Below are 26,586 nucleotides of genomic sequence, written 5' to 3'. Positions count from 1 at the left end.
CTGCCCCCCGTGGGGGTGCGGTGCGGGGCTGCGTTGGCTTCTTCGGCGGGGGGGGGGGCGCTGTGGAGGGTCGGGCGGTCCTTGGGTGCCGTGGGCCCGGGAGCCCTGCCGCCGGCCAGTGCAGGGGGCTGGCCGCTGGGGGGGGGCTGGCTTCTCATCGCCTTGGGTTCCCTGGAGCCCTCGCTCCTCGACTGGGGGGGCTCCGTCTGAGACCACCCTCTCCCGTCTGCTGGGGTAGGTGTGCGGTTGTCTTTGGACTGAGTGGCCGGGGGTCTTCCTGGCTCTTGGTGGGCTGCTGGTGGCCTGGGGTTCTGGGGGCTTTCCGTACCTGCCTCTGGCTTCTGATGGGTGGAGCTGCAGCGTTTTGCCCTCATTGGTAAGTACGTTCCATGACACAGACACAAACATGACACAGACACAAACGCCCACTCAATCACAACTCAACAAAATTGTTGGTGTGCGTAACATGCTTTGTTAGTTTTGTTTTTCACACACAAATTTATTTTTGCAAGTATTGATAGTATTTTTTTTTATATGTTAAAGTGATGAAGTATCTGATTAATAGACTTGTGCTCTTTCCCCTTTTTTTTTTTTTTTTTTTTGCTCCCTTTCTCTCTCCCTTTTTCTTCTCTTTATTTTCCTCTTCTTCAGCCTGTCAGCTCTGGCTGTTACATAGTATGTGGAAAAATAACTCAGATAAATAAAATAAAGGGTTAAAACAACAACAAGAAGAGCCTATTGAGAACCTATAGAGCTCATCTTGAAATAGCAAATATGTTTGGCACAACAACGCATTCAGATCACAGTTCTGCTTGCAAGATCTACCAGACATGACAGGCTAAAAAAAAAAAAAAAAAAAAAAAAAAAAAAAAAAAAAATGGCCGGGATGAGAAAAATGGCTGCCGGGATGACACGCAATGTGGCTGGCTCTGTGTGGATGCCTCAAAAATCCTTTAATAACATCGAAAGGAATCGGCTTTTGCCTTTAACTGGTCTTTTCTTTTCTTTTTTGTGTTTTTCTTTATCTGTATGTCATACTGGTCTGGAAAAAAGGGATAACCAAATCCTGTGCCCAGCACAGGCGAGTCAGCATGTCCTTTTCACAATATTATTGGATAATGGTCATGCCAGACTCACCTCACCCTCAGGTAAACATGGACAGTTGGATGATACTAAACTAGTTCATGTTTTAATAATACTTCTTTTGGCTGGAGACATTGAAGTAAATCCGGGGCCACAGCCAGCTGGCCCGCGGCCGCTGCTGTTTGGATTACCAACGTTGCTATTTGGGCTGCCATCGAAACTGCCTTGGTCTGTTCCTGTGCCTCGTCCATTTCCTCTGCTGCTCCCCGGGCCTGTTTCTGGTCTTCCGCCGCTGCTCCCTGGGCCTGTTGCTGGATTTCAGCCGCTGCTCCCCGGGCCTGTTCCTGGTCTTCCCTTGCTGCTCCCCGGGCCTGTTCCTGGTCTTCCCTTGCTGCTCCCCGGGCCTGTTGCTGGTCTTCTGCCGCTGCTCCGCGGGCCGGTTCCGGGGCTGGCGCCGCTGCTCCCCGGGCCTGGTTCGGGGCTGGCGCCGCTGCTTCCCGGGCCTGCTTCTGGGTTTTCGCCGGTTTGCGCCGGGCCGGCTTCCGGTTTATCATCGCTGCTTCCCAGTCTGGCTCCTGGGCTGACTCCGCCGCTCCCTGGTCTGGCTCCTGGGCTGACTCCGATGCTCCCTGGTCTGGTATCTGGGCTGACACCGCTGCTCCCCGGGTTTGCTCCTGAGCTTTCACCGTTGCGACCTGTGCCAGCTCCTGGGTTGCCTTTGCTGCTCCCCAGGCTTGTTGACTGTTCTGATGATCTCCAGCAGTCCCATCCAAAAAGGTACAGGAATCCAGTTCTTAAACGGCATAGATCTACTAAAATATTCCGGACATTAAACCAGGCTAAGGTTGTCTGGGACCCGTTATCAAAAATAAAGGGATTATTTGGCGGGCACTTGAATATCCGCAGTATGAGGCCAAAACGTGAACAGCTGGAACACCTGCTCTGTAATTCCAACATTGACTTTTTAGGACTTTCAGAGACGTGGCTGTCCCACTCTTCCCCAGAGGCTGTAGTAAATATGCCCGGTTATAATGTATTTAGGAAGGACAGAGAAAGTGGGAAGGGTGGGGGAGTATTAATATATGTTAGAAATACTCTTAAGTGTACAATGATTGAATGGCCAAGTGAAATAGTTTTGGAATGTGTTGGTGTAGAGATATCACTTTCTGAAACAATGTCTTTTATAATAGTATGTATGTATAGAAAGCCCACAGCAAAAAATAATTTCTATGATCAACTTAGGATTCTTCTTGATCATTGTGAAAAATTTAAAGAAATTATTTTACTGGGTGATTTTAATATTAATTGGAATGTAAAGAAAGAACGAACAAATCTTAAACGAATTACTGATTATTTTAATTTAACACAAATAATAGAAAACCCAACTAGATTAACAAATCATTCTGAAACTCTCATAGACCTTTTATTTACAAATCATGCTGAGAGGATTCTTAAAACATATAATCTCATTACAGGTCTTTCTGATCATAATATTGTACTTTTCTCCCGCAAATTAAGTAAAAAACAATTCAATACTGCTAATTTTAATAATCATCATAAATTTATTCCAAAACATTCACATTCAAATCTTGAAGATATTATAAACGAAGTAAATTGGCCCAAATTGTTTTTGGAAGATAATATTGAACTCAACTCTCAAATATTTAATTCAAAAATCACAGAACTTATGGAACCTTTTCTTAAAAGAGGAAAAGAAAATATAAGGAAAAAACAACTGCCATGGCTAAATAACTACTGTAAAAAACTTATGAAAGAAAGAGACATTTTGCTTAAAACCTCTTTGAAAACAGGGTTGACTGTTGATAGGCAAAGATTTACTTCCATGAGGAATAAAACTACTAATGCATTACGTAAAGCCAAAGCAAATTTCTTTCTGGATGTAATCAAAGGTGCTAATATAAATGTCAAAATCATATGGCAAAACATAAATAAACTGATAGGTAAGGAACATAAAATGATCAATGATAGATTGGAAATAAAAGTTAATAACAAGTTGTTGATTAATCCAAAAGAATTAGCAACTGAGTTCAATAACTTTTTCATTAAGTCTATTGATGAAATAAGACATATGTTTAGTCAGTCAGAGATAGTTTGCAATTCTAATGACTCTGGACAGCCTCTTTTTAGATTAGATCAAATTACAGATATGGAAGTCGCTAGTATAATTCAATCAATGAGGGCTTCAAAAACTAAAGATGCATACGGGCTTGACACACACTTTTTAAAAACACACAAAGATGCACTGGTTTGTCCAATAACACATCTGATAAATTTATCCATCAGAATGGCAACAGTCCCAGCAAGTTGGAAGGCTGCCATAGTCTCACCAATTTTTAAATCAGGAGACAAATCAAATATTTCTAACTATCGTCCCATTAGCATCCTCCCTGTTGTTTCTAAGGTTGCAGAAAAATGGATTGCCAAGCTGCTGAACAAACATCTCAGCCACCATTCTCTTCTGCACCCCATGCAGTTCGGGTTTCGCCAGCATCATTCCACAGAGACGGCAAATTGTGTCCTTATAGAAACAGTGAAATCCCTGCTCGATAAAACCACCTGTGTTGGTGCAGTCTTTCTAGATTTAAAGAAGGCATTTGATACAGTGGACCATCAGGTCCTTCTGTCCAAACTGACTTATTTTAACTTTGCCGAAGATGCATTAGCTTGGTTTCAATCTTATTTATCCAACAGGAGACAGTCTGTGTCTGTCAGGGGCACAATGTCGTCATACCTTGACTGTCCAGCAGGGGTTCCCCAGGGCTCTATTTTGGGACCAGTTCTGTTTTCTTTGTATATAAATGATTTGCCTAACGTGTGTCAAAGTGTCCACTTCCAAATGTATGCTGATGATGCTGTTATTTTTACACCTGCCAAAAGTCCACAGGAAGCATCTTCAATCCTCACATTAGCCTTGGAGAATATACAACACTGGCTCCTTCAGTCCTCCTTACTGCTGAATAAGAAAAAAACAGTTAGAATGATGTTTACAAAAAAACCTATAAAACTGGAGCGGTCTAGTGTGTTCCTGGGGGGCGAAGAGCTTGATCTTGTGCAGGATTTCAGGTACCTTGGGGTCACACTGGATCCCACACTGTCTTTTAAAAAACATATAAAACTTACAGCAAGCATAATTAAATTTAATTTAAATAACTTCAAACAAATTAGACCATCAATGACAATTATTTCAGCTAAGGTTTTTCTACATTCAATGATATTATCACATATAGATTATTGCATTACATCTTGGTCACTCACTGGAGATACGTCCTTAAAACCAATAGAAATATTATTTAAAAAGGCTATAAAAATCCTTGATCAAAAGCCCTTATCATATCATCAGTGTAATATTTTGGAAAAATACAATATGCTCAATTTTGAAAATTTTATTAAATTTAAAAATAGCTGCTTGATCTATAAAGTTCTTCATGGACTAGCTCCAGTTCCACTTTCAACATACATTAAATCAAGAACTGACCGAGGTTTTGGCACCAGAGCCTCTTCCAGAGGAGACCTTGAGATCCCCCGTAGAAAAACAACCTTTGGACAAACGGTTCTGTCAGTCAGAGGGGGTCATTTCTGGAATACTGTACCGACTAACATCAGAGAATGCTCCACTTACAGTACTTTTAAAAAGCACCTTAAGCAGTTCATTAAAAGTTCCCAGACATGTTCGCACTTTCACTAATTTTTTTTTTTTTTTTTTTCTCCTTTTTTCTTTTTCCATTTGTATATTGTTTTAATGTTTGTCAATGTGTTGTCTTTTACTACTATTGTATATTCATGACGTTTTCTGTTGTTTGTCCTTCTGCTTAGGGACTACAGATGCAAATTAGCAAATATGCTATAATCTGGCTCATTTACAATCTGTACTAAGTATTGATTGTTTTATTAATGTGCATTGTCCCAAATAAATAAAATTAAATTAAAATTAAATTAAAATCATATCCCCTTATCAAAAACAATAGAGGATGATCTCACACGTTGGAATAGTTTACCTATATCACTCATGGGGAGAGTTGCTGCCATTAAAATGATGGTTTTACCAAAAATTAATTATCTATTTTCAATGATCCCTAATAAACCTACTCTTCCTTGGTTTAAGTCACTAGATTCAAACATCTCAAAATTTTTATGGAAAAACAAACCATCAAGAATAAGCTTAAAAACTTTACAAAAACCAAAACACAGTGGCGGTCTAGAATTACCGCACTTTTATTACTATTTCTTAGGGAGTACATTGCAGTACATTTCAAAGTGGATCAAATCCAATTCATTAGACAACCCATGGCTGGATCTGGAACAGGTGTTTTGTGGAAAAATAAAAACCTCGGATCTACCTTTCATTAGTCCCAGTATTAAACATCATAACTGCTATAAAAGCCTCTGTATAAATACCTCTCTGACAGCTTGGTGGGAATTTAAAAAAATAACTAAGTCTTCACTTATCCCCTGTAAACTAACACCCATTTGGAACAATCCAGATATTTGTCAGAAAAAGAAAATGCTGAATTTTCCGTTATGGCGTGATAAGAGTGTAAATAATTTAGAACATATTATCCAAGATGGAAACCTTATTACATTCCAAGAACTTATGTCAAAATATAGAATTGGCAACGGTAGATTTCTGGAATATCAACAACTTAAGTCCATCTTACAGGGAAGATTTAACCTTAATCAATTGAATCTAGAAATGCCTACATGAGTAACAGAATTTCTTAACCTCTGTACCCCAAAATTGTTGTCAAAATTATATAAATTATTACTAAAAACTGATGATTCAGTTTCCCTCCCAATTGCAAAATGGGAGTTTGATCTTTCTGTTAACCTGGATCAAAATCTATGGACAGAAATATGTTTAAATATCTTCAAAATGACTAAAAGACCCCAAGTACAACTTATACAATGTAAAATTCTGCATAGAACACACTATACTGGACAAAGGATGTTCCAAATGGGCCTTACACACTCAAACATATGCACCCACTGTACAAGCAATTCAGAGGAGAATTATCTACATGCTCTGTGAGTAGTAATAGACCTGCGGCATTGGTGATTTATGACCGACAGGTGGGTGACAGGTGAGGGTCAAAGGTCATGCGTGTACATGAGCGTCCTCGTGCGCGTGCGTGTGATCGTGCGTGATCGAATGATTTATGTTCGGCAGCTGTATGTGTGTGAGTGGAGGAGAGTCAGGACAAGGGCAATCCCATCCACACTGTGAAAGATGTTTAAATAAACTCTTTCTTTAACAGGTGATATGAGCATCAAAGACTGTAATTCTCCACAGGCAATTGTACAATCTGTTTTTAACTAAAAGACAATGCACACTTTAGCTGACTGGCATAAAAACAGACCAACACCTGTTGAAACCCTGCTGAAATCATGGTTCCCGCACCCCCTCTGAAGATGGGGTGAGTGGAAACCACCCCAGGGCCAACAGTGACCCCAAGACGCCGCCAGCCCGGTCCCCAAGGAACCACCCAACCCCCACCCCGGGCGAGGTGTAAGAAATCGGGGTGTGAGATGGCCCACCCCCCCTCTCCCCTCCCAACTTGTAAGTGAGTGTGTTTATGTTTGTGAATGAATGAGGTGTATAAGGTGCAGTTAAAATTGAGGGGGCAGTTGTGCCACAAGCACCAAGTGCTGATCTTCAGTGCTCGTCCACACTGCCCCCCCAAAACCCTCCATGTCTAAAGTGCAAATAAAATTTGGGGACAGACAGTAATGAGGATCAACCCCTGAGTAACATGCCTGCCCCAAAGGTCCTATGTGTATCGAGTAGTATGTGTGTATGTGTTATAATGACTATAGTGCAATTAAAAAGGAGAGGCAAGTGGCCGCGCGGCTCTGCGCGTGGCCCTTCCACCCTACGTGTGGGTGTGTGTGTGTGTGTGTGTGGGGGGGGGGGGGGGGGGGGGGGGGGGGGTATGACCAGGAAGAAGACCTGGAAGAAGAGAGCCAGCTGTCCACTGGCTCAATAGGCACCCCGATCCCACACCCCAGCCCAGGGTAGTGGGGGGGGGGTGAATCCAGGGCCGTGGTGACAGCATCCCAGAGCACTGCAGCACCTGAGACTGGTGCCACCGCCCCCATCGCAGAGGGTAGCCCACTCACACTAGACGCCCATTCACTCGACAAGAGACACAAACAAGCGACAGGACATACTGGCCTGAGTTGGAAATACGGTGCCCTGTCCCCACCAACCACCCCACTGCGGCCCCCACCCCCCACCCCACCCCCCACAATGCAGGCACCCCAGGGCTCCAAAAGCGCAGACCGGACATCCAGACGTAAGCCAGGTCAACCCACCCCACCTGGTGGCGTGCCCGGGACAGCAGAGACCCCCCCAGCACCAGGGGGGACCCACTGGTAGCCGGCACGGCCCCAGGCCCCAGGCCCCAGACCCCAGCCCCCGAGCCACACAGGGAAGACCAGCCAACCGTCCGAGGGCTGGCACCCACCACCCCAAGCACCCCGGCCCACACCCCAGGACCGTAAGGCAGCACCATCCAAGCCCCCACCACCATCAACCAGAACAGGCACACAGACATCATCAGAAGGTCGCCCCAGGACTCCAGTCTCAGGAGGCTACCAGCTACACAGGCCCCCAGAGTCCTCACCCAACCGTCTACAAAGCACATCAGGAGCAGAACCCACAGCCAACCACCCCCACTAAGTAATGGAGCTGATCAGTGGGAACCAAAGAGAGTCAAATTCCTCCAATTGATCTTTAGAAGAAGCAGACATTCTCTCTAAACTACAATGATCTATTAATAAATAGTAATACATAGTTTAGTAATACATAGTTTATTTTTTGAATTTCAATTCATGAAGATAGTTTTCTTAGCAATGCACAAGGCTGTAAGAACTACGTGTGATATATTTGACTCCATGACTAATTCACTAACATCACCTAAGATGCATAGTCTGGGGGAAGTTGGGACACAACAGCTAAACCATGTGGATAGGTCTTTACATATCCTCTGCCAAAATCTCTGAACTGGTACACAAGACCACAGAAGTAGTGGGGGGGGGGGGGGTTGTGAATGAAGGCCTAACATTTTCCTTCTTTTACAAATTAGGGCAACCTCTGATTTATATGTCTATAATTATAATTAATTTGTACTATCAGTAACTTTGTGTATATCAGAGGATTCCTCGGGGTAGTATCTTTGATTAGAGCCCTTATTGATGACTGTATGTTGAAGCATTGATGAGTTACAGCCATTTGAAGTTTGTACAACAAAGGCTGCTCACATGTGGCACTTGGCCATCTCCAAATGGCACAAGCAAGACCACACCTGAGATCAACACACAAAAACCTTTACAAAACAGTAGGTTTTTGTGCTATCTTGATAAAATTTGAAATCCACGGTAAAAAGACTTCATTCTACAGCTTCATTATATTTTCCAATCCATACCTTCTACACTCAGTGTTTAATTAGATAAAAACTAACAGGAAAAATCCAGGCGAGGTAAAAATTGTCTAATTTTTCTGTGTTCCAAACTTAATAGCTACATACTCAGACTGTTTGACCATAAGAACAGTCTGATGGCAGGAATGAGTCGATCCGACCTGAATCTTTTCATCACTTTGTCATAATGAAGACCGTAGAAGAAATCAGGAATATGCTGCATACAACCGTGGTGCTTATCGATAGGGCGTTTGACTTGACATTCGTAGCATATCTCTTCATGATACTTCTCCACCGCTGTACACAGAAGGCGTAGTGTGACGAGCTTAACGGCCGCGACGCCGTGCTTCGTCAGTTGCTCTTCAGGTAATTGGGGAGAAGATGAGGAATCAGGAGGAGGAGGAGGAGGAACGGTCAGCATCTGTGATGGTTGTGAAGTTGTAACAGTTGAAGTTTTAACGTCTGGAAAAACAAAAATTGTTAGTTATGTAGCCATCATTCATGTAATACACAATGATGGTTGTATGTAATGATACAACTGAGTGTTACAACAGGACAATGATCCCAATGATCCCAAACACATTGCTAGCAGACCAACATTAAGCTGCTGGAATTTCCTTCCCAAATCCTTGAAAATTTGTGGCCTACGCTTAAAAACTGGTGCCATGCCAGGAAACCAACCAATGTAAATTAACTCTACTAATTCTGCCAAGAACAGTAGTGAAATAACTATGTCAGAGGCTGGTTGATGGATACCAAAAAGCATCTGGCTGAGGTGCAACTTGCTAAGGGACATTATACCATTAGTGGGGTGTATCGTTAAATTTGAGTCCAATAATTCCATCCTGGAAAAGGAACAGTTCAAAGAAATAATAAAAAAAAACATGAGATCCATGCCCATGATGAGTTTGTACAAACTTTTGACCACAACTGTATTGTGATTTAACCCCTTAACTGGCAGCTGATAAATCAGCAAAAACGCCTGAATAAGCATACCCAAATTAAATCAGCTGCTGTTCCTGAACTCTTTGGAGTACATGCAAAAGCTTGGTCTCTTTGTAAAGAAGACAAGCTATATTTCTCGTTTCTGCAGTCAAAAATGCTGTAACTGTAATGAGTATGTAGCTATTAAGTTTGGAACACAGAAAAATTAGACAATTTTTACCTCGCCTGGATTTTTCCTGTTAGTTTTTATCTAATTACACACAGAGTGTAGAAGGTATGGATTGGAAAATATAATGAAGCTGTAGAATGAAGTCTTTTTACCGTGGATTTCAAATTTTATCAAGATAGCACAAAAACCTACTGTTTTGTAAAGGTTTTTGTGTGTTGATCTCAGGTGTGGTCTTGCTTGTGCCATTTGGAGATGGCCAAGTGCCACATGTGAGCAGCCTTTGTTGTACAAACTTCAAATGGCTGTAACTCATCAATGCTTCAACATACAGTCATCAATAAGGGCTCTAATCAAAGATACTACCCCGAGGAATCCTCTGATATACACAAAGTTACTGATAGTACAAATTAATTATAATTATAGACATATAAATCAGAGGTTGCCCTAATTTGTAAAAGAAGGAAAATGTTAGGCCTTCATTCACAACCCCCCCCCCCCCCCCACTACTTCTGTGGTCTTGTGTACCAGTTCAGAGATTTTGGCAGAGGATATGTAAAGACCTATCCACATGGTTTAGCTGTTGTGTCCCAACTTCCCCCAGACTATGCATCTTAGGTGATGTTAGTGAATTAGTCATGGAGTCAAATATATCACACGTAGTTCTTACAGCCTTGTGCATTGCTAAGAAAACTATCTTCATGAATTGAAATTCAAAAAATAAACTATGTATTACTAAACTATGTATTACTATTTATTAATAGATCATTGTAGTTTAGAGAGAATGTCTGCTTCTTCTAAAGATCAATTGGAGGAATTTGACTCTCTTTGGTTCCCACTGATCAGCTCCATTACTTAGTGGGGGTGGTTGGCTGTGGGTTCTGCTCCTGATGTGCTTTGTAGGCGGTCGGGTGAGGACTCTGGGGGCCTGTGTAGCTGGTAGCCTCCTGAGACTGGAGTCCTGGGGCGACCTTCTGATGATGTCTGTGTGCCTGTTCTGGTTGATGGTGGTGGGGGCTTGGATGGTGCTGCCTTACGGTCCTGGGGTGTGGGCCGGGGTGCTTGGGGTGGTGGGTGCCAGCCCTCGGACGGTTGGCTGGTCTTCCCTGTGTGGCTCGGGGGCTGGGGTCTGGGGCCTGGGGCCTGGGGCCTGGGGCCGTGCCGGCTACCAGTGGGTCCCCCCTGGTGCTGGGGGGGTCTCTGCTGTCCCGGGCACGCCACCAGGTGGGGTGGGTTGACCTGGCTTACGTCTGGATGTCCGGTCTACGCTTTTGGAGCCCTGGGGTGCCTGCATTGTGGGGGGTGGGGTGGGGGGTGGGGGCCGCAGTGGGGTGGTTGGTGGGGACAGGGCACCGTATTTCCAACTCAGGCCAGTATGTCCTGTCGCTTGTTTGTGTCTCTTGTCGAGTGAATGGGCGTCTAGTGTGAGTGGGCTACCCTCTGCGATGGGGGCGGTGGCACCAGTCTCAGGTGCTGCAGTGCTCTGGGATGCTGTCACCACGGCCCTGGATTCACCCCCCCCCCCCCCCCCCCCCCCCCTACCCTGGGCTGGGGTGTGGGATCGGGGTGCCTATTGAGCCAGTGGACAGCTGGCTCTCTTCTTCCAGGTCTTCTTCCTGGTCATACCCCCCCCCCCCCCCACACACACACACACACACACGTAGGGTGGAAGGGCCATGTGCAGAGCCGCGCGGCCACTTGCCTCTCCTTTTTAATTGCACTATAGTCATTATAACACATACACACATACTACTCGATACACATAGGACCTTTGGGGCAGGCATGTTACTCAGGGGTTGATCCTCATTACTGTCTGTCCCCAAATTTTATTTGCACTTTAGACATGGAGGGTTTTGGGGGGGCAGTGTGGACGAGCACTGAAGATCAGCACTTGGTGCTTGTGGCACAACTGCCCCCTCAATTTTAACTGCACCTTATACACCTCATTCATTCACAAACATAAACACACTCACTTACAAGTTGGGAGGGGAGAGGGGGGGTGGGCCATCTCACACCCCGATTTCTTACACCTCGCCCGGGGTGGGGGTTGGGTGGTTCCTTGGGGACCGGGCTGGCGGCGTCTTGGGGTCACTGTTGGCCCTGGGGTGGTTTCCACTCACCCCATCTTCAGAGGGTGGGTAGCTATGAATGAATGTGTGTCTTTGTATTTGTCATAGTCTTCGTGAGTATGGGTGGGTGAGTGGATTTATATGTATGGTGTATCTATGTTTATATATGTATGAGTGAGTGTGTATGTGCATGTATATGTATTTGTGCATAAATGTGTACATGGGTGTGCTTGTGGGTGTGCGTGGGGTTGTATGTTTGGCTGGACCTGGGTCTGGGCCTGTGCCTTGCCTCCTGGCCGCTCCTTGCTGGTTGCCTCTTCCCCCCTGCCCCCCTAGGGTGTGGGTACCTCCGGGTTCCTGGGTGGGGCTGGATGTTCTGGCGTGGGTGGTGACCTGCTCCCCTGGGGGCTGCGGTGTGGGGCTGCATTGGCCTCTTCGGCGTGGGGGGGGGGCTCTGTGGGGGCTCGGGCGGTCCTCGGGTCCTGGGGCCCTGCTGCTTGACTGGGGGGGCTCCGTCCGAGACCTCCCTCCCCTGTCTGCTGGGGTGGGTGTGCGGTTGTCTTTGGAATGAGTGGCCGCGGGTCTTCGTAAGTCTTGGTGGGCTGCTGGCGGCCTGGGCTTCCTGGGGCTCTCTTTGTCTGCCTCTAGCTTCTGATGGGCAGAGCTGCGGCGTTCTGCCCTCATTGGTAAGTACATCTCATGACACAAACACAAATACTCACGTAATCATAATACAAAAGGGTTGGTCTGTGTAATCAAGCAATTTTTGTTTTCCCCACACAATTTTTAATTTTGCAAGTATTGTCAGTATCTTTTATGTTTAACAAGTGACTAATTATTTGGTTTATTCATCCTATTTTTTTTCTCTCTATTCTCTTCTTTCCCTTCTCTCTTACTCTCTCTCTTTCTCTCTCCCTTTTTCTTTTCTTCTTTTCTTTTTCCTAAGCCTGTCAGCTCTGGCAAAATTCATCACACAGTATGCTAAAAATAATTCAAATAAAATAAAGGGTCACACACTAACAAGAGAAGCCTATAGAGAACCTATAGAGCTCACCTTGAAATAGCAAATATGTTTGGCACAACAACGCTTTCAGGTCACAGTTCTGTTTGCAAGATCTGCCAGACATGACAGGCTTAAAAAAAAAAAATAATAATAATGCTCCTCAAATAAATTAATGCTTTTTTCTCCATAACAAAATACTCACAGCTGTGATATTACAATGTAAACATAAAAGATACAGAGCAAAAACAGCAAAAGGCTGACTGATTCTTTTAAAAGCCAGTCTGCAGTGAAGTAGACTTCACCAAAGTGCTTCCTCCTGTGTAAGATAACAAAATATGTAAACAGACTGAATGAACAAACTTCCATTCTTCAGTCAGCAGGATTTGTGAATCCATAGACATATATGCTGATGTATCACAACAAAGCTCCCACCCGCTCAATGCGGCGTCGTATCCGCCGGCTGCATCACGAGGACACGATCAGACTCACTTCCGCTATTAAGGTAACGTGACTTACGGTACATACCAACAATCCGGTACTCTTGGGGGTCCAGGCGATGCCAAAGCGTATGAACAGACACAGTACGAAGGCTGTATGTACACAAAACAGGGCGATAGCGGAGGATTTTAGGTTAACAAAAAGCTCTTCAAAAGTCGCCGACATCCTCGAGAAAACTTACTAAATTTGTCGCTAGTTGCTTTTAGGAAAAAAACTCACTTGGGGGGTCTGAAAAGCCACTAGCTCTAGCGACAAAGTCGCCAAGTTGGCAACACTTATAAAATGCCATTCTTCTTCTTCTTTTTCTTCTTGAGTTTAATGGCGGTTGGTAATCTATGGTGCGTTACCGTCACCACCTGTAAGGCGTATGAACTACATGCCGTGCTTACAGTTTAGTCACAGCTTCTTTTAAAATTTTTATTTAATAGAAGTAAATGGGCAGTGGGCTGGTCCAAAATGACTGATGGGCCGGTTCTGGACTTTGGGCCGCCAGTTGAATACCCCTGATTTACATTGTACAATAATAGTGCTGTTCAGGGCTCAGAGCTGAGCAGACGGATGTTTGTGGATAAAAACTCTTCTTCAGCCTTTCAGTCTCAGTCCTCAGGCAGCAGGAACGCTGGCCTGATGGGAGCAGGGAGAAGAGAGAGTGTCCGAGGTGGATGGGCTGGTTAACCCTATAATGCCAGTCGATCACCGCAGAAGCACTGGTTACTTACCCTTACTAGTGGCGAAAACCTGGTTAAGACGTAGCATATCAGCGCGGAGTCGGCTGATCAAAGGAACTTTGATCAGATGGCTTCTTACCATAACTCTGTGACCGTTTGTCCTATCGGAAAAATTCCTGGTTCCTGAAAGCTCAGAAAATGCACTTCACAGCCATATAGTGGTATTACAGTATTTGTTGCTGAAGTCCGCTAACGGCAGCACTTTTGAAGTATGCTGTGTCGCATTCGACACGTTCAGAGGTATAAGGTTAAGGATCTTCAGAGCGCTCAACTTGCACTGCTTGGTGTAAATGTTCTGGAGGTTGGGAAGGGTGGTTCTAATGGTCCGTTCAGCTGAACAAACCACCCTTTTAAGGGCCATGAATCCTGTTCAGTGCAGTTTCCCATCCATTTGGTGATGTTCCCACACATGATGCTCTCAATGGTGCAGGTGTAAAAGTTCCTGAGCACCTTGAGTGGGAGCTTGAAGTCTCTCAGCCGCCTGAGGAGATAGAGATGCTGTCTGGCCTTCTTCACAGTGATGTTAACGTGATGTGTCCAGGACAGGTCCTGTAAGATGGTCACTCCCAGGTATTTGAAAGTGTCCACTCTTTCCACCTCAGCACCACTGATGAGAAGTGGATGGTAGTCTCTCTGCAGCTTCCTGCTGAAGTCCATGATGAGTTCCTTTGTTTTGCTCACATTAAGCAGAAGGTGGTTCTCCCAGTATCGGTCCTCCAGGTGGGAGATCTCTGTCCCGTAGGCTGTCTCTTCATTGTGGGAGATCAGTCCCACAACAGCAGTGTTGTCAGCAAACTTTATGATGACGTTAGATTCTGATGTGGACTTGCAGTCGTGGGTGTACAGTGAGTACAGCAGAGGGCTGAGCACACAGTCCTCGGGCGATCTGGTGTTGAGGGTGAGGTGACCCACTTATACCACCTGTAGTCAGCTGATCAGGAAGCTGTAAACCCACCTGCACAGGGATGGGGTCCAAGCCCAGGTCCAACAGCTTAGAGACCAGCCTGGACCAGCCTGGAGCTGTAATCTACAAACAGCACTCTCACATAGTTCTCCTAACAAGTGTCCATGTGGGAAAAGGTCTTCTGGAGGAGGAAGGATATGTCATCGTCTGTGGATCTGTCTGGCCAGTATGTGAACTGTGATGGGTCAAGGGTGGTGGGCAGTGAGGAGATGATGAACGTCTTGATGAGTCTCTCAAAACATTTCATCGCCACAGAGGTGAGCGCTATGGGCCTGAAGTCATTGGGGCTGCTGGCGTGTGGTTTCTTGGGGACTAAAATGGACTTTTTGAAGCAGGTGGGAATCACACACAGTTTCAGTGAGAGGTTGAATATCACTGTAAACACAGGTTCTAGGTGGTCAGGGGAGGTCTTAAGGACACGTCCGCTAATACTGTCTGGTCCAGCCTCTTTCCTGGTGTTTACACATCTAAACAACCTCCTTACATCACGCACCATCACAGTGAGTGTCTCCGCCCCTCCGGCTGGGAGCGCAGTGGGCTGTCAGCTTCCTGGTTCGCAAAGAAGTTGTTAAGTTCATCAGTCAGCACTCACTGGTGGGTGTGTATGGTGCTTTGTAGTCCATGATGGTGTGTAGTCCCTGCCACAGTGCCCTGGAGTCAGAATGTAGTTGTTGTTCCAGTCTGCAGCTGTAGTGATGTTTAGCCTCTTTTGCCGCTCTGCAGACATTATATGATGTAGCCTTGTAGTCCTCCATGTTCCAGGAGGCATGGCTGAAGTTGTAAACAGTGGTGCGGGACCTCAGAGTGTTGCAGACAGATTTATCAACCCATGGCTTCTGGTTGGGAAATGTCCTGATGGTCCTTCTAAGCAAAGTGTCATCAACAACTTTCCCAATAAATCCCACAACCGTTTCCAGAAAACTCCTCGAAGTCTCCACCCACGCTGCTACAAAGCATGTCCCAGTTGGCTGAATCCAACTTGATGTAGTCAAAGTTTTGGATTTGACAGGACCAGATTCAATGCCTTCTACTGACAAAGATTCCCAATGATAAGCAACAGCAATCTGATATTTCTTTGCAAGGGATTTAGTTATGTTGAAATTTTTTATGCTCTCCTTAAAGAATTTGTTTGGCTTCATACTCCAAACATGTCCCAAGGGTCCAATTTGGCATATACACTCAGGATGAAGTGATGTTTAGGTATCAGATTATTTTGTGGGTACAAGTCCACAAACAGCTTGTGATGCTCTTCAATAAGATGTTTTAAAAATACAGTCATGCTATATGTAACACACTGGGAAAATACAATATTTACAATGTGTAACAAAAACAAGAGCAAATCCAGTGCCTGTCACCCTCTGTTACAACATCACCAACAATCAGAGGAATGTTTTGAATGAGGCATAATGTCTGACTGGCATTGAGCCCAATGCCCGTACAAAACAAGTTTTTGCGAGTTAGATGGTTCTTTTTATCCATGAAGCCATAGTTAAATGCAAAAACACGTTAAAGTATGTTTTCAGTTGAACAAAGTTCTCATTTAAATATTCAAACAACTTAACTTTATATTGTGCTAACTCCTCCACCTGGGACAGGAACTCGTCCCTGAGCACTCCACCCTTTTCCGGCTGAGGACCATGGCCTCAGACTTAGAGGTGCTGATTCTCATGCCAGCCGCTTCACACTCGGCTGCGAACCATTCCACTGCGAGCTGGAGGCCACCCCCTGATGGTAAATGGACTAGTTCTTATATAGCACTTTTCTACTCAGTCTGAGCACTCAAAGCACTTATACATGTTTACATTTACCCATGCACTCACACATTCATGACTAACTAAGCTAAGTTCTTTAATTATCTAACATTCACACACATTCACACTCCAACGGTTGCGTCGGAGAACAACTTGGGGTTAAGTATCTTGCCCAAAGATACATTGGCATGCAGCCTGGAGTAGCCAGGAATCGAACCGCTGACTTTCCGATCAGTAGGTGACCGGTTCTACCTCCGGAGCTACAGCCACCCTGTAGCTCAGGAGGGTGGTTGTAGCTGAGGAGGCCTCAGCAAACAGGACTGCATCATCTGCAAAGAGCAGAGACAAGATTCTGAGGCCACCAAGGCAGAAGCCTTCCATCACCTGCCTACGCCTTGAAATTCTGTCCATAAAAATTATGAACAGAATCTGTGACAAAGGGCAGCCCTGACGGAGTCCATCACCCACAGGAAACAAGTCCAACTTATTGCTGGCTATACGGTCCAAGCTCTCACTGCAGTTGTACAGGGACTGAATGGCCCGCAACAATGGGCCAGACACCCCATACAGCAGCAGGATCTCCCACAGGATACCCCACGGGACACGGTCGAATGCCTTCTCCAAGTCCACAAAGCACATGTAGACTGGTTGGGCAAACTCCCACGCACACTCAAATATCCTTGAGAGGATAAAGAGCTGGTCCAGCATTCCACGACCAGGATGAAAACCGCATTGTTCCTCTTGGAGCCGATGTTCGACTATTGGGCAGATCCTCCTTTCCAGCACCCTGGCATGGACCTTACTGGGGAGGCTGAGGAGTGTGATTCCCCAAAAGTTGGAGCACACCCTCCGGTCTCCCTTCTTAAAGATGGGGACCACCAACCCGGTCTGCCAATCCGGTGGCACCGTCCTAGATCTCCATGCGATGTTGTCAACCAAGACAGCCCTACAACATCCAGAGCCTTCAGGATCTCAGGGCGAATCTCGTCCACCCCAGGGGCCCTGCCACCAAGGAGTTGTTTAACCACCTCAGTGACCTCACTCACAGTGATGGGCGAGTCCCCCCCGTCCCCTGACTCTGCTTCCACTACAGAGGCATGTCAGTGGGCTTCAGGAGGTCCTTCACAAATGGAAAAAAAAAAAAAAAAAGGGGGCTCCTTCACAAATCATCTGTCATAACCTGTTATCAGTTCTTATCATGTCGGGGTCACCAAATTGACAAGTAGCTGGTTTCTTTATGAAGGAAGACACCTGAAACACTTTAAAAAAGTAAGACATTTAATATATTAAAGAATCAGAAAAATCACACATGCATGCGGGGACTCAGAGGAAGAGTGTGCACTCTCTCTGAGCCCATGTAGCTCTCTAAGCAAAACATTTTTATACTGCCACTTTTCTATATGTAAGCAATCTGGAAGCTTTGAGTTGGCCTTGTCTTCGGTCTTGTTCAAGCTGGTTTTTAATGACCCAGATTTCTCTCATCAGCAGTGGACTCAATACATCTTCTTCCTGAGGTTTTAATTTGTCATAAAGAGCAATCTTGTCCAGATTAATAACAGAACATGGTGACGTTGGTGGTGTTTTAATTGTATGTATTGTGGTTGAACCTCCAGCTAAGATGCACTGAGACTGAGAAGTTAGTCAGCATTTTCTATCTGTTGCTCTCTGTCTAATGTATTAATTGTTCATTATTTGGTTGATCCACTGTTTATTAATTAAGTTACTGGAGTTTAATTTTACTGGAGTTTTACTCCTCCGTGAATCGCCACCTTATCGTGGTGGAGGGGTTTGTGTGTCCCAGTGATCCCAGGAGCTATGTTGTCTGGGGGCTTGTCCCCCTGGCAGGGTCTCCCATGGCAAACTGGTCCTGGGTGAGGGTCCAGACAAAGAGCAGTTCAGAAGACCCTTATGAGTGAAAAAACAAGGGAACAGTTTACCCTGCCCGGGATAGGGTTACCGGGGCCCCACCCTGGAGCCAGGCCTGGGGAGGGAGCTCGAGGGAGAGCATCTGGTGGCCAGGCATTAGCCCGTGGTGCTTGGCCGGGCGCAGCCCGAAGAGGTTACATGGGCCCGCCCTCCTGCAGGCCCACCACCCGCAGGAGGTGTCGTAGGGGTCGGGTGCAATGTGTGTCGGGCGGTGGCCGAGGGCGGAGGCCCTGGCGGACCGATCCCCGGCTATCGAAACTGGCTGTTGGGACATGGAATGTCACCTCTCTGGTGGGGAAGGAGCCTGAGCTAGTGCGTGAGGTTGAGAGATACCAGCTAGACATAGTTGGGCTCACCTCAACACATGGCCTGGGCTCTGGAACCAGTCTCCTGGAGAAGGGCTGGACTCTGTTCCAGTCTGGAGTTGCCCTCGGTGAGAGGCGGCGAGCTGGGGTGGGTATTCTTGTATCCCCCCGGCTTGCTGCCTGTATGTCGGAGTTTTCACCGGTGGACGAGAGGGTAGTTTCCCTGCGCCTTCGGGCTGGGTAACGGGTCCTGACTGTTGTTTGCGCTTATGCGCCGAATGACAGTTCAGGGTACCCACCCTTTTTGGAGTTGCTGGGTGGGGTGCTGGAGAGTGCTCCATCTGGTGACTCCATAGTCTTGCTGGGAGACTTCAACGCTCACGTGGGCAATGACAGTGAGACCTGGAGGGGCGTGATTGGGAGGAACGGCCTGCCCGATCTGAACCCGAATGGTGTTTTGTTATTGGACTTCTGTGCAAACCACAGTTTGTCCATAACAAACACCGTGTTCGAACACAAGGATGTCCATAAGTGCACATGGCACCAGGACACCCTAGGTCGCAGGTCGATGATCGATTTTGTAATCGTATCATCAGATCTGCGGCCGTATGTTCTGGACACTCGGGTGAAGAGAGGAGCTGAGCTGTCAACTGATCACCACCTGGTGGTGAGTTGGATCAGGTGGCGGGGAAGATGCTGGACAGACCTGGCACACCTAAACGTATTGTGAGGGTGCGCTGGGAACGCCTGGCAGAAGCCCCAGTCCGGGAGATCTTCAACTCCCACCTCCGGCAGAACTTCGACAGCATTCCGAGGGAGGCTGAGGACATTGAGTCCGAATGGACCATGTTCCGCACCTCCATTGTTGAGGCTGCTGCTCAGAGCTGTGGCTGCAAGGTGGTTGGTGCCTGTCGTGGTGGTAACCCCCGAACCAGATGGTGGTTACCGGAGGTGAAGGGAGCCATCAAGCTGAAGAAAGAGTCCTATCGGGCTTGGTTAGCCTGTGGGACTCCGGAGGCAGCTGACAGGTATCGACAGGCCAAGCGGAATGCAGCTCGGGTAGTGGCCAAAGCAAAAACTCGGGTGTGGGAGGAGTTCGGTGAGGCTATGGAAAAAGACTTTCGGACGGCATCGAAGCGATTCTGGCAAACCGTCAGGCGACTCAGGAGGGGAAAGCAGTGCTTCACTCACACTGTTTATAGTGCGGGGGGGGGTGCTGCTGACTTCAACTGAGGCTATAGTCGGACGGTGGAAGGAATACTTCGAGGACCTTCTGAATCCCACTGACACGCCTTCTGTAGTGGAAGCAGAGTCTGGGGATGAGGGGGATGACTTGACCATCACTGGGGGTGAGGTCACTGAGGTAGTTAAACAACTCCTTGGTGGCAGAGCCCCTGGGGTATACGAGATTCGCCCTGAGTTCCTGAAGGCTCTGGATGTTGTAGGGCTGTCTTGGTTGACACGCCTCTGCAACATCGCGTGGAGATCTGGGACAGTGCCATTGGATTGGCAGACCGGGGTGGTGGTCCCCATCTTTAAGAAGGGAGACCGGAGGGTGTGCTCCAACTTTCGGGGGATCACACTCCTCAGCCTCCCCGGTAAGGTCTATGCCAGGGTGCTGGAAAGGAGGGTGCGTCCGTTAGTCGAACCTCGGATTCAGGAGGAACAATGCGGTTTTCGTCCTGGTCGTGGAACGCTGGACCAGCTCTTTATCCTCTCAAGGATATTCGAGTGTGCGTGGGAGTTTGCCCAACCAGTCTACATGTGCTATGTGGACTTGGAGAAGGCATTCGACCGTGTTCCTCGGGGTGTTCTTTGGGAGGTTCTGCGGGAGTATGGGGTGTCTGGCCCATTGTTGCGGGCCATTCAGTCCTTGTACAACCACAGTGAGAGCTTGGTCCGTATAGCCGGTAATAAGTCGGATTTGTTTCCTGTGGGTGTTGGACTCCGTCAGGGCTGCCCTTTGTCACCGATTCTGTTCATAATTTTTATGGACAGAATTTCTAGGCGTAGCCAGGTGGCGGAAGGCTTCTTCCTTGGTGGCTTCAGAGTCTCATCTCTGCTTTTTGCAGATGATGCGGTTCTGTTGGCTTCATCAGGGGGGGGCCTCCAGCTCGCAGTGGAACGGTTCGCAGCCGAGTGTGAAGCGGCTGGCATGAGAATCAGCACCTCTAAGTCTGAGGCCATGGTCCTCAGCCGGAAAAGGGTGGAGTGCCATCTCCGGCTCAGGAACGAGTTCTTGCCTCAAGTGGAGGAGTTTAAGTATCTCGGGGTCTTGTTCACGAGTGATGGGCGAAGGGAACGGGAGATCGACAGGCGGACTGGGGCTGCTTCTGCAGTGATGCGGACGCTGCACCGGTCCGTCGTGGTGAAGAGGGAGCTTAGCGTAAAAGCGAGGCTCTCGATTTACCGGTCGATCTACGTTCCTACCCTCACCTATGGTCACGAGCTTTGGGTAGTGACCGAAAGAATAAGATCGCGAATACAAGCGGCAGAAATGAGTTTCCTTCGAAGGGTGGCTGGCCTCTCCCTTAGAGATAAGGTGAGGAGTGCGGCCATCCGGGAGGGGCTCAGAGTAGAGCCGCTGCTCCTCCACATCGAAAGGAGCCAGTTGAGGTGGCTCGGGCATCTGATTAGGATGCCTCCTGGCCGCCTCCTGGGTGAGGTGTTCCGGGCATGTCCCACCGGGAAGAGGCCCCGTGGTAGACCCAGGACACGCTGGAGAGATTATGTATCTCGGCTGGCCTGGGAACGCCTTGGGGTCCCTCCGGATGAGCTGGAGGAGGTGGCTGGGGAGAGGGAAGCTTGGGCTTCTCTGCTTAGGCTTCTGCCCCCGCGACCCGGCCCCGGATAAGCGGAAGAAAATGGATGGATGGATGGATGGAGTTTAATTTTAAACATTTGTGTTTTATTCATTAAATAAAAAATAATCCCTAACAGGATCAGTGATGTCAGTAACGCACTACTTAGTAACGCGTTACTCTAATCTGACTACTTTTCTCAGTAACGAGTAATCTAACGCGTTACTATTTGCAGTCCAGTAATCAGATTACAGTAACTTATCCAAGTCACTGCGTGTTACTATTTTTGTCATTTTTCTTAGTACAAAGATATATTTTTGCTTTCTTCTTACGTTTCGGGGAGTGACGTCTGGCAGATGCGACAGTTAAGTCCGGTTTTCAACATGAGGACAATAACAGCACAAATGTAAACAATGGAGGGAGGAGAGAGATGCGCGTTTTCTAGCTGAAATTCGGGCACTATTGTGAGTCTGTGTCAGCTAAAGATGACAACATCAAGGTTAGTTGTGCACTCTGTGCTGCGACAAAGTGCTATCTAGCTTCAAAAACACTACATCAAATATGAGGAAACATCTGGAGTCACAGCGCAGTCAATCTTACAGAGCGAGTTGCAACAGGTGGAGCGAAGCAGAGCTGCAGCTAATGCAGGAGCCCCCCCAGCACCCAAACAACAAAAGCTGGACTTCGGTACAAACCAGTATGCGGGGGAAGAGTTGAAAAAGTTGAAAAGCCCTCTACTACAGTATATAGTAGAGGCTGGTATTGTGCCAAAAAGTGATCGTCTGCCAAAAAGAAATTTTCGGTATTTGCCAAAAAAAAACATTCCCTGTATTTAAATGGCTGTAAATGACTTGTTGACCTATAATCTGTGAAGCATATATCAAACATATCTCTCATGAATGATATCAGGTGATTTTGAGTGAGAAACAGCATTTCTAGCACAAGGTAGAAGCTGCACTCAGTTTTTGGCAAAGTGACTTTTATATATTTGTTTTTTATCAAGGTAAAAATTGTCTGACATTAAAAATGTATTTTTAAACATAAATCTGGCTCAGAAGGCTGCAGAAATCACAAAAAATATAACATCACAGTTCTATATTTTAAGTGGCCAAAAAGCTCTGGATTGATTATAATGTAGGTACAATAACACAGACTCCTAAAGATTGTTGAAAAAGAGGTTATGTCTGCATTTTATATATAAGCCCTTCATAAATCAGATTGACTGCACTCTATTTACCAATATAAGCAAAGACATTACACATAAAAACACAGGAACATTGGAATCACTTTATGACAGACTTTTTGGCACAAGACCGCCTGCTGTGGAAAGTAACTAATAAAGTAACTTGTAATCTAACTTAGTTACTTCTAAAATTAAGTAATCAGTAAAGTAACTAAGTTACTTTTTAAAGGAGTAATCAGTAATCAGTAGTCGGACTACTTTTTCAAGGTTTATACCATCACTGAACAGGATGCAGGGGAGTTTGCCCAAACAGTCTACATGCATTTTGTGGACTTGGAGAAGGCATTTGACTGCGTTTCTTGGAGTATCTTGTGGGATGTTTTGTGGCAATGTGGGCTGTCTGGCCCATTGCTACAAGCCGCATTGCAGGCAATAAGTGGGACTTGTTCCCTGTGGGTGTTGGACTCCGCCAGGTCTGCCCTTTGTTACGAAATCTATTCATAATCTTTACTGACAGAATTTCACAGCAGAGCCAAGTGGCAGAAGGCTTCATCCTTGGTGGCCTGAGTAGCTCATCTCTGCTTTTTGCAGATGATGTGGTTCTCTTGGCTTCATCAGGTGATGGCCTTTAGCTTACACTGGAATGGTAGTCAAGTGTGAAGCAGCAGTGGAGCCTCTGGACCTACTATCCTTTTCGAAAAAATTAATATTCCTAGCCTCGATTGAAATGTCATGAAAACATTGGAGTACCCATTCACAATTGTTGAAATAGAAGCTGTGGCTAAGGCATTAAATAGCGGCAGTCCTGGTCCTGATGGCCAGCCAGCTGAATTTTATAATTAAGATCAATTTTTAATTGTACTACTGTTTACATTTACACTACTGTTTATATTTACAGTACTGTTTATATTAGCATCAGCCTTAATACACTGTAAACATCACTTTACTGTATATCAATATCAGGGTCTCCATACATATACTGTGTACATACACTTTATTGCATACATCACTTTACTCAGATGTCAATGCCAGAACCGCTATACCTATATCTACTTTTGTACTTTATATACTTATACTGCTATATTTTACAATTTAGATAGCATCATATTTTTTCTTATTTATTATGCTAATGTTTATTTATGTTTAGTTAAAGGTTTACTGTTTATTGTTATTGTTTATTGTTGCACCATGGGTCTGAGAGAAACAGAATTTCAATCCTGTGTATGTCCCGTACATATTGCAGATTCGACAATAAAGCTGACTTTGATCTTTTGATTAAACACTCCTTTTTTAGTCTTAGGAAGGTATTAAATGTTGTCTATAACTTCTCTTTAACACAGACCCCAGAAGCATTAATATCTTTGGATGCTGAAAAGGCATTTCATAGAATGGAGTGGGATTATTTGTTCTTTGTTTTGAGAAAATTTGGTTTTCAGAAAAATTTTGTCTCATGGATATGATGGATATTGATTATTGTGAGATCAAACTGCATCAACTCAAAGTATTTCCCTTTATATCACTCCACTAGCCAAGGTTGGCCACCGAGTCCTTTATTATTTGCAATGGCAGTGGAGCCTTTATTTTTTTTTTGCCTTGCAATCTCACCCAAATATCCGTGGTATAACCAGAAACCTGGGAGGAGATCCTAATGAGGGTTCACAGACCGTCAATCTGTGCCAGGCATAGGTTTATGCAATGTCAAATTTTACATAGAGCCTATTATACTAAGGCCCATTTAGCAAAAACGTTTGATACTGTGTCCCCCTTATGCGATCGATGCCAGTAAGATACAGCAAACCTCCTACCCATAAGGTTTGGGTGAAGGAAGTGTTTTATTTCATTAAACTGGAAAAGATATGCTTTCTCAGATGGTAAGTCATGAACCTTCAATAAGATTTGGAAACCCTTTTTGTTGTATTTTCAAGGTAGAAATTGCAAGATTACAGTTGACTGGTTGTGTATGTATATCGCTCCTGTGGCAGCTTTCTTCTGGTGATACGGTGAGGATAGGTGCCAAGGGTGGGGATGGGTAGGGGATTTGGTCACCGATGACTGTCTTATCATTTATTTGTTATATCTTTGAATCCTGATATCTTCTGGTTTTCTGTAATTTGTTGTAAAAATTAATAAAAAGAAAAAAAGAAAGTGTGATGCAGCAGGAATGAGCACCTCCAAGTCTGGAAAAGAGTGGAGTGCCCACTCTGGGTCAGGGATGAGTTGCTTCCCCAAGTGGAGGAGTTTAAATATCTTTGGGTCTTGTTCAATGAGGAGAGCTGGAGATGGACTGTGGCCAGGGCTTCAGTGATGCAGACACTGTCCCGGTCCATTGTGGTGAAGAGAGAGCTCAGCGTAAAAGTGAAGCCGTTGATGTACCAGTCGATCTACGTTCCTACCCCCACGTATGAAGATACTAAAAGAATGAGATCATGGATACAAGCAGTGGAAATGGGATTTCTCTGAAGGGTGGCTGGGCTCTCACTTAGAGATATGGTGAGGAGTTCACTCATTTGACAGGGGCTCAGAGTAGAGCCTCTACTCTTCCACATCAAAAGGTGCCAGTTGAGGTGGTTTGGGCATCTGACAAGGATACCTATTGTGCACCTCCTGGGTGAAGTGTTCCCAGCATGTATGGGATTATGTCTCTTGGCTCCATTATAGCTGCTGCTTTCGCAACCTAGTCGTGGATAAGTGGAAGAATGTAAATAAGTGGATGGATGTTTAGCTTTTACCTTTCACACTGCAATGCTGTTTTTTTTTTCTTTCTTCTCAGGCGTCATCAGTTTAACAAGCAACATTGTGGTGCTGATGATGTTTGTCAAGTTTAAGGAACTTCGCACGCCGACCAACTTCATAATAATCAACTTGGCTTTAACGGACATCGGAGTGGCTGGTATTGGCTATCCCATGTCTGCTGCTTCAGACATCCACGGCAGCTGGAAATTTGGCTATGCTGGCTGTCAGGTGTGTAGAATATCCTGTACCATCCAGTACCATGTAAACTAGGCAGTTTTTACCTATCGCTGTGTTCACTATCAGAGCCTCAGGCTTAAAACTTTTCTTTTTGATCAAGCTTATAGTTAGGGCTGGATCAGGTGACCCTGAACCCTCCCTTAGTTATGCTGCTGTAGGCCTAGGCTGCTGGGGGGGGGGGGGGGGGGGGGGGGGGGGGGGTTCTCATGATGCACTCAGTGTTTACTTTCATTCACCTCTGTTTATACTCCACTCTGTATTTAATCATTAGTTATTATTAATTTCTGTCTGTCTTCCACAGTGTGTCTTTGGTCCTGTCTCTCTCTCCCCTCACAGCAGATGACCCCCCCTCCCTGAGCCTGGTTCTGCTGGAGGTTTCCTCCTGTTAAAGGGAGTTTTTCCTTCCCACTGTCACCAAGTGCTGCTCATAGGGGGTCATTTTGATTGTTGGCTTTTCTCTGTATTATTGTAGGGTCTTTACCTTACAGTATAAAGCACCTTGAGGCAACTGTTTGTTGTGATTTGCCGCTATATAAATAAAATTGAATAGAATTGAACTCTCTATAAAAAAGACAAGGCTGTATTCACATAATGTGTTTCCTAAATGCATATAAATATGTGGTGAGTGTTTCTAAGATGAAATCAAAAATGGACCAAGCACTGTAGTTCTCCCTGTCATAATGTTTCCTAAACTTGGAAAAAACATATCCCACGAGCTCATGTTACTTATTCTGAGCTGCCATGAGACAAAGCTGTGG

The 26,586-nt window shown here is 45.7% G+C and overlaps 1 protein-coding gene across 1 annotated transcript in view; it reads left to right on the top strand.

Annotated features, from left to right (window-relative positions):
* The window catches only part of rrh (retinal pigment epithelium-derived rhodopsin homolog), a 68,170-nt gene that overhangs the window by 23,146 nt on the left and 18,438 nt on the right, over window positions 1–26,586 (top strand). The window contains exon 2 of the mRNA XM_030725018.1: window positions 25,629–25,819. Coding sequence (XP_030580878.1) covers window positions 25,629–25,819 — 191 coding nt within the window. The remainder of the gene's footprint in view (window positions 1–25,628; window positions 25,820–26,586) is intronic.

This window comes from Archocentrus centrarchus, unplaced genomic scaffold, assembly GCF_007364275.1.
Source record: "Archocentrus centrarchus isolate MPI-CPG fArcCen1 unplaced genomic scaffold, fArcCen1 scaffold_44_ctg1, whole genome shotgun sequence".
NCBI classification, from domain to species: domain Eukaryota; kingdom Metazoa; phylum Chordata; class Actinopteri; order Cichliformes; family Cichlidae; genus Archocentrus; species Archocentrus centrarchus.
Note: the sequence above shows the minus strand (reverse complement) of the source record. Positions and strands in the feature narration are given on the sequence as shown.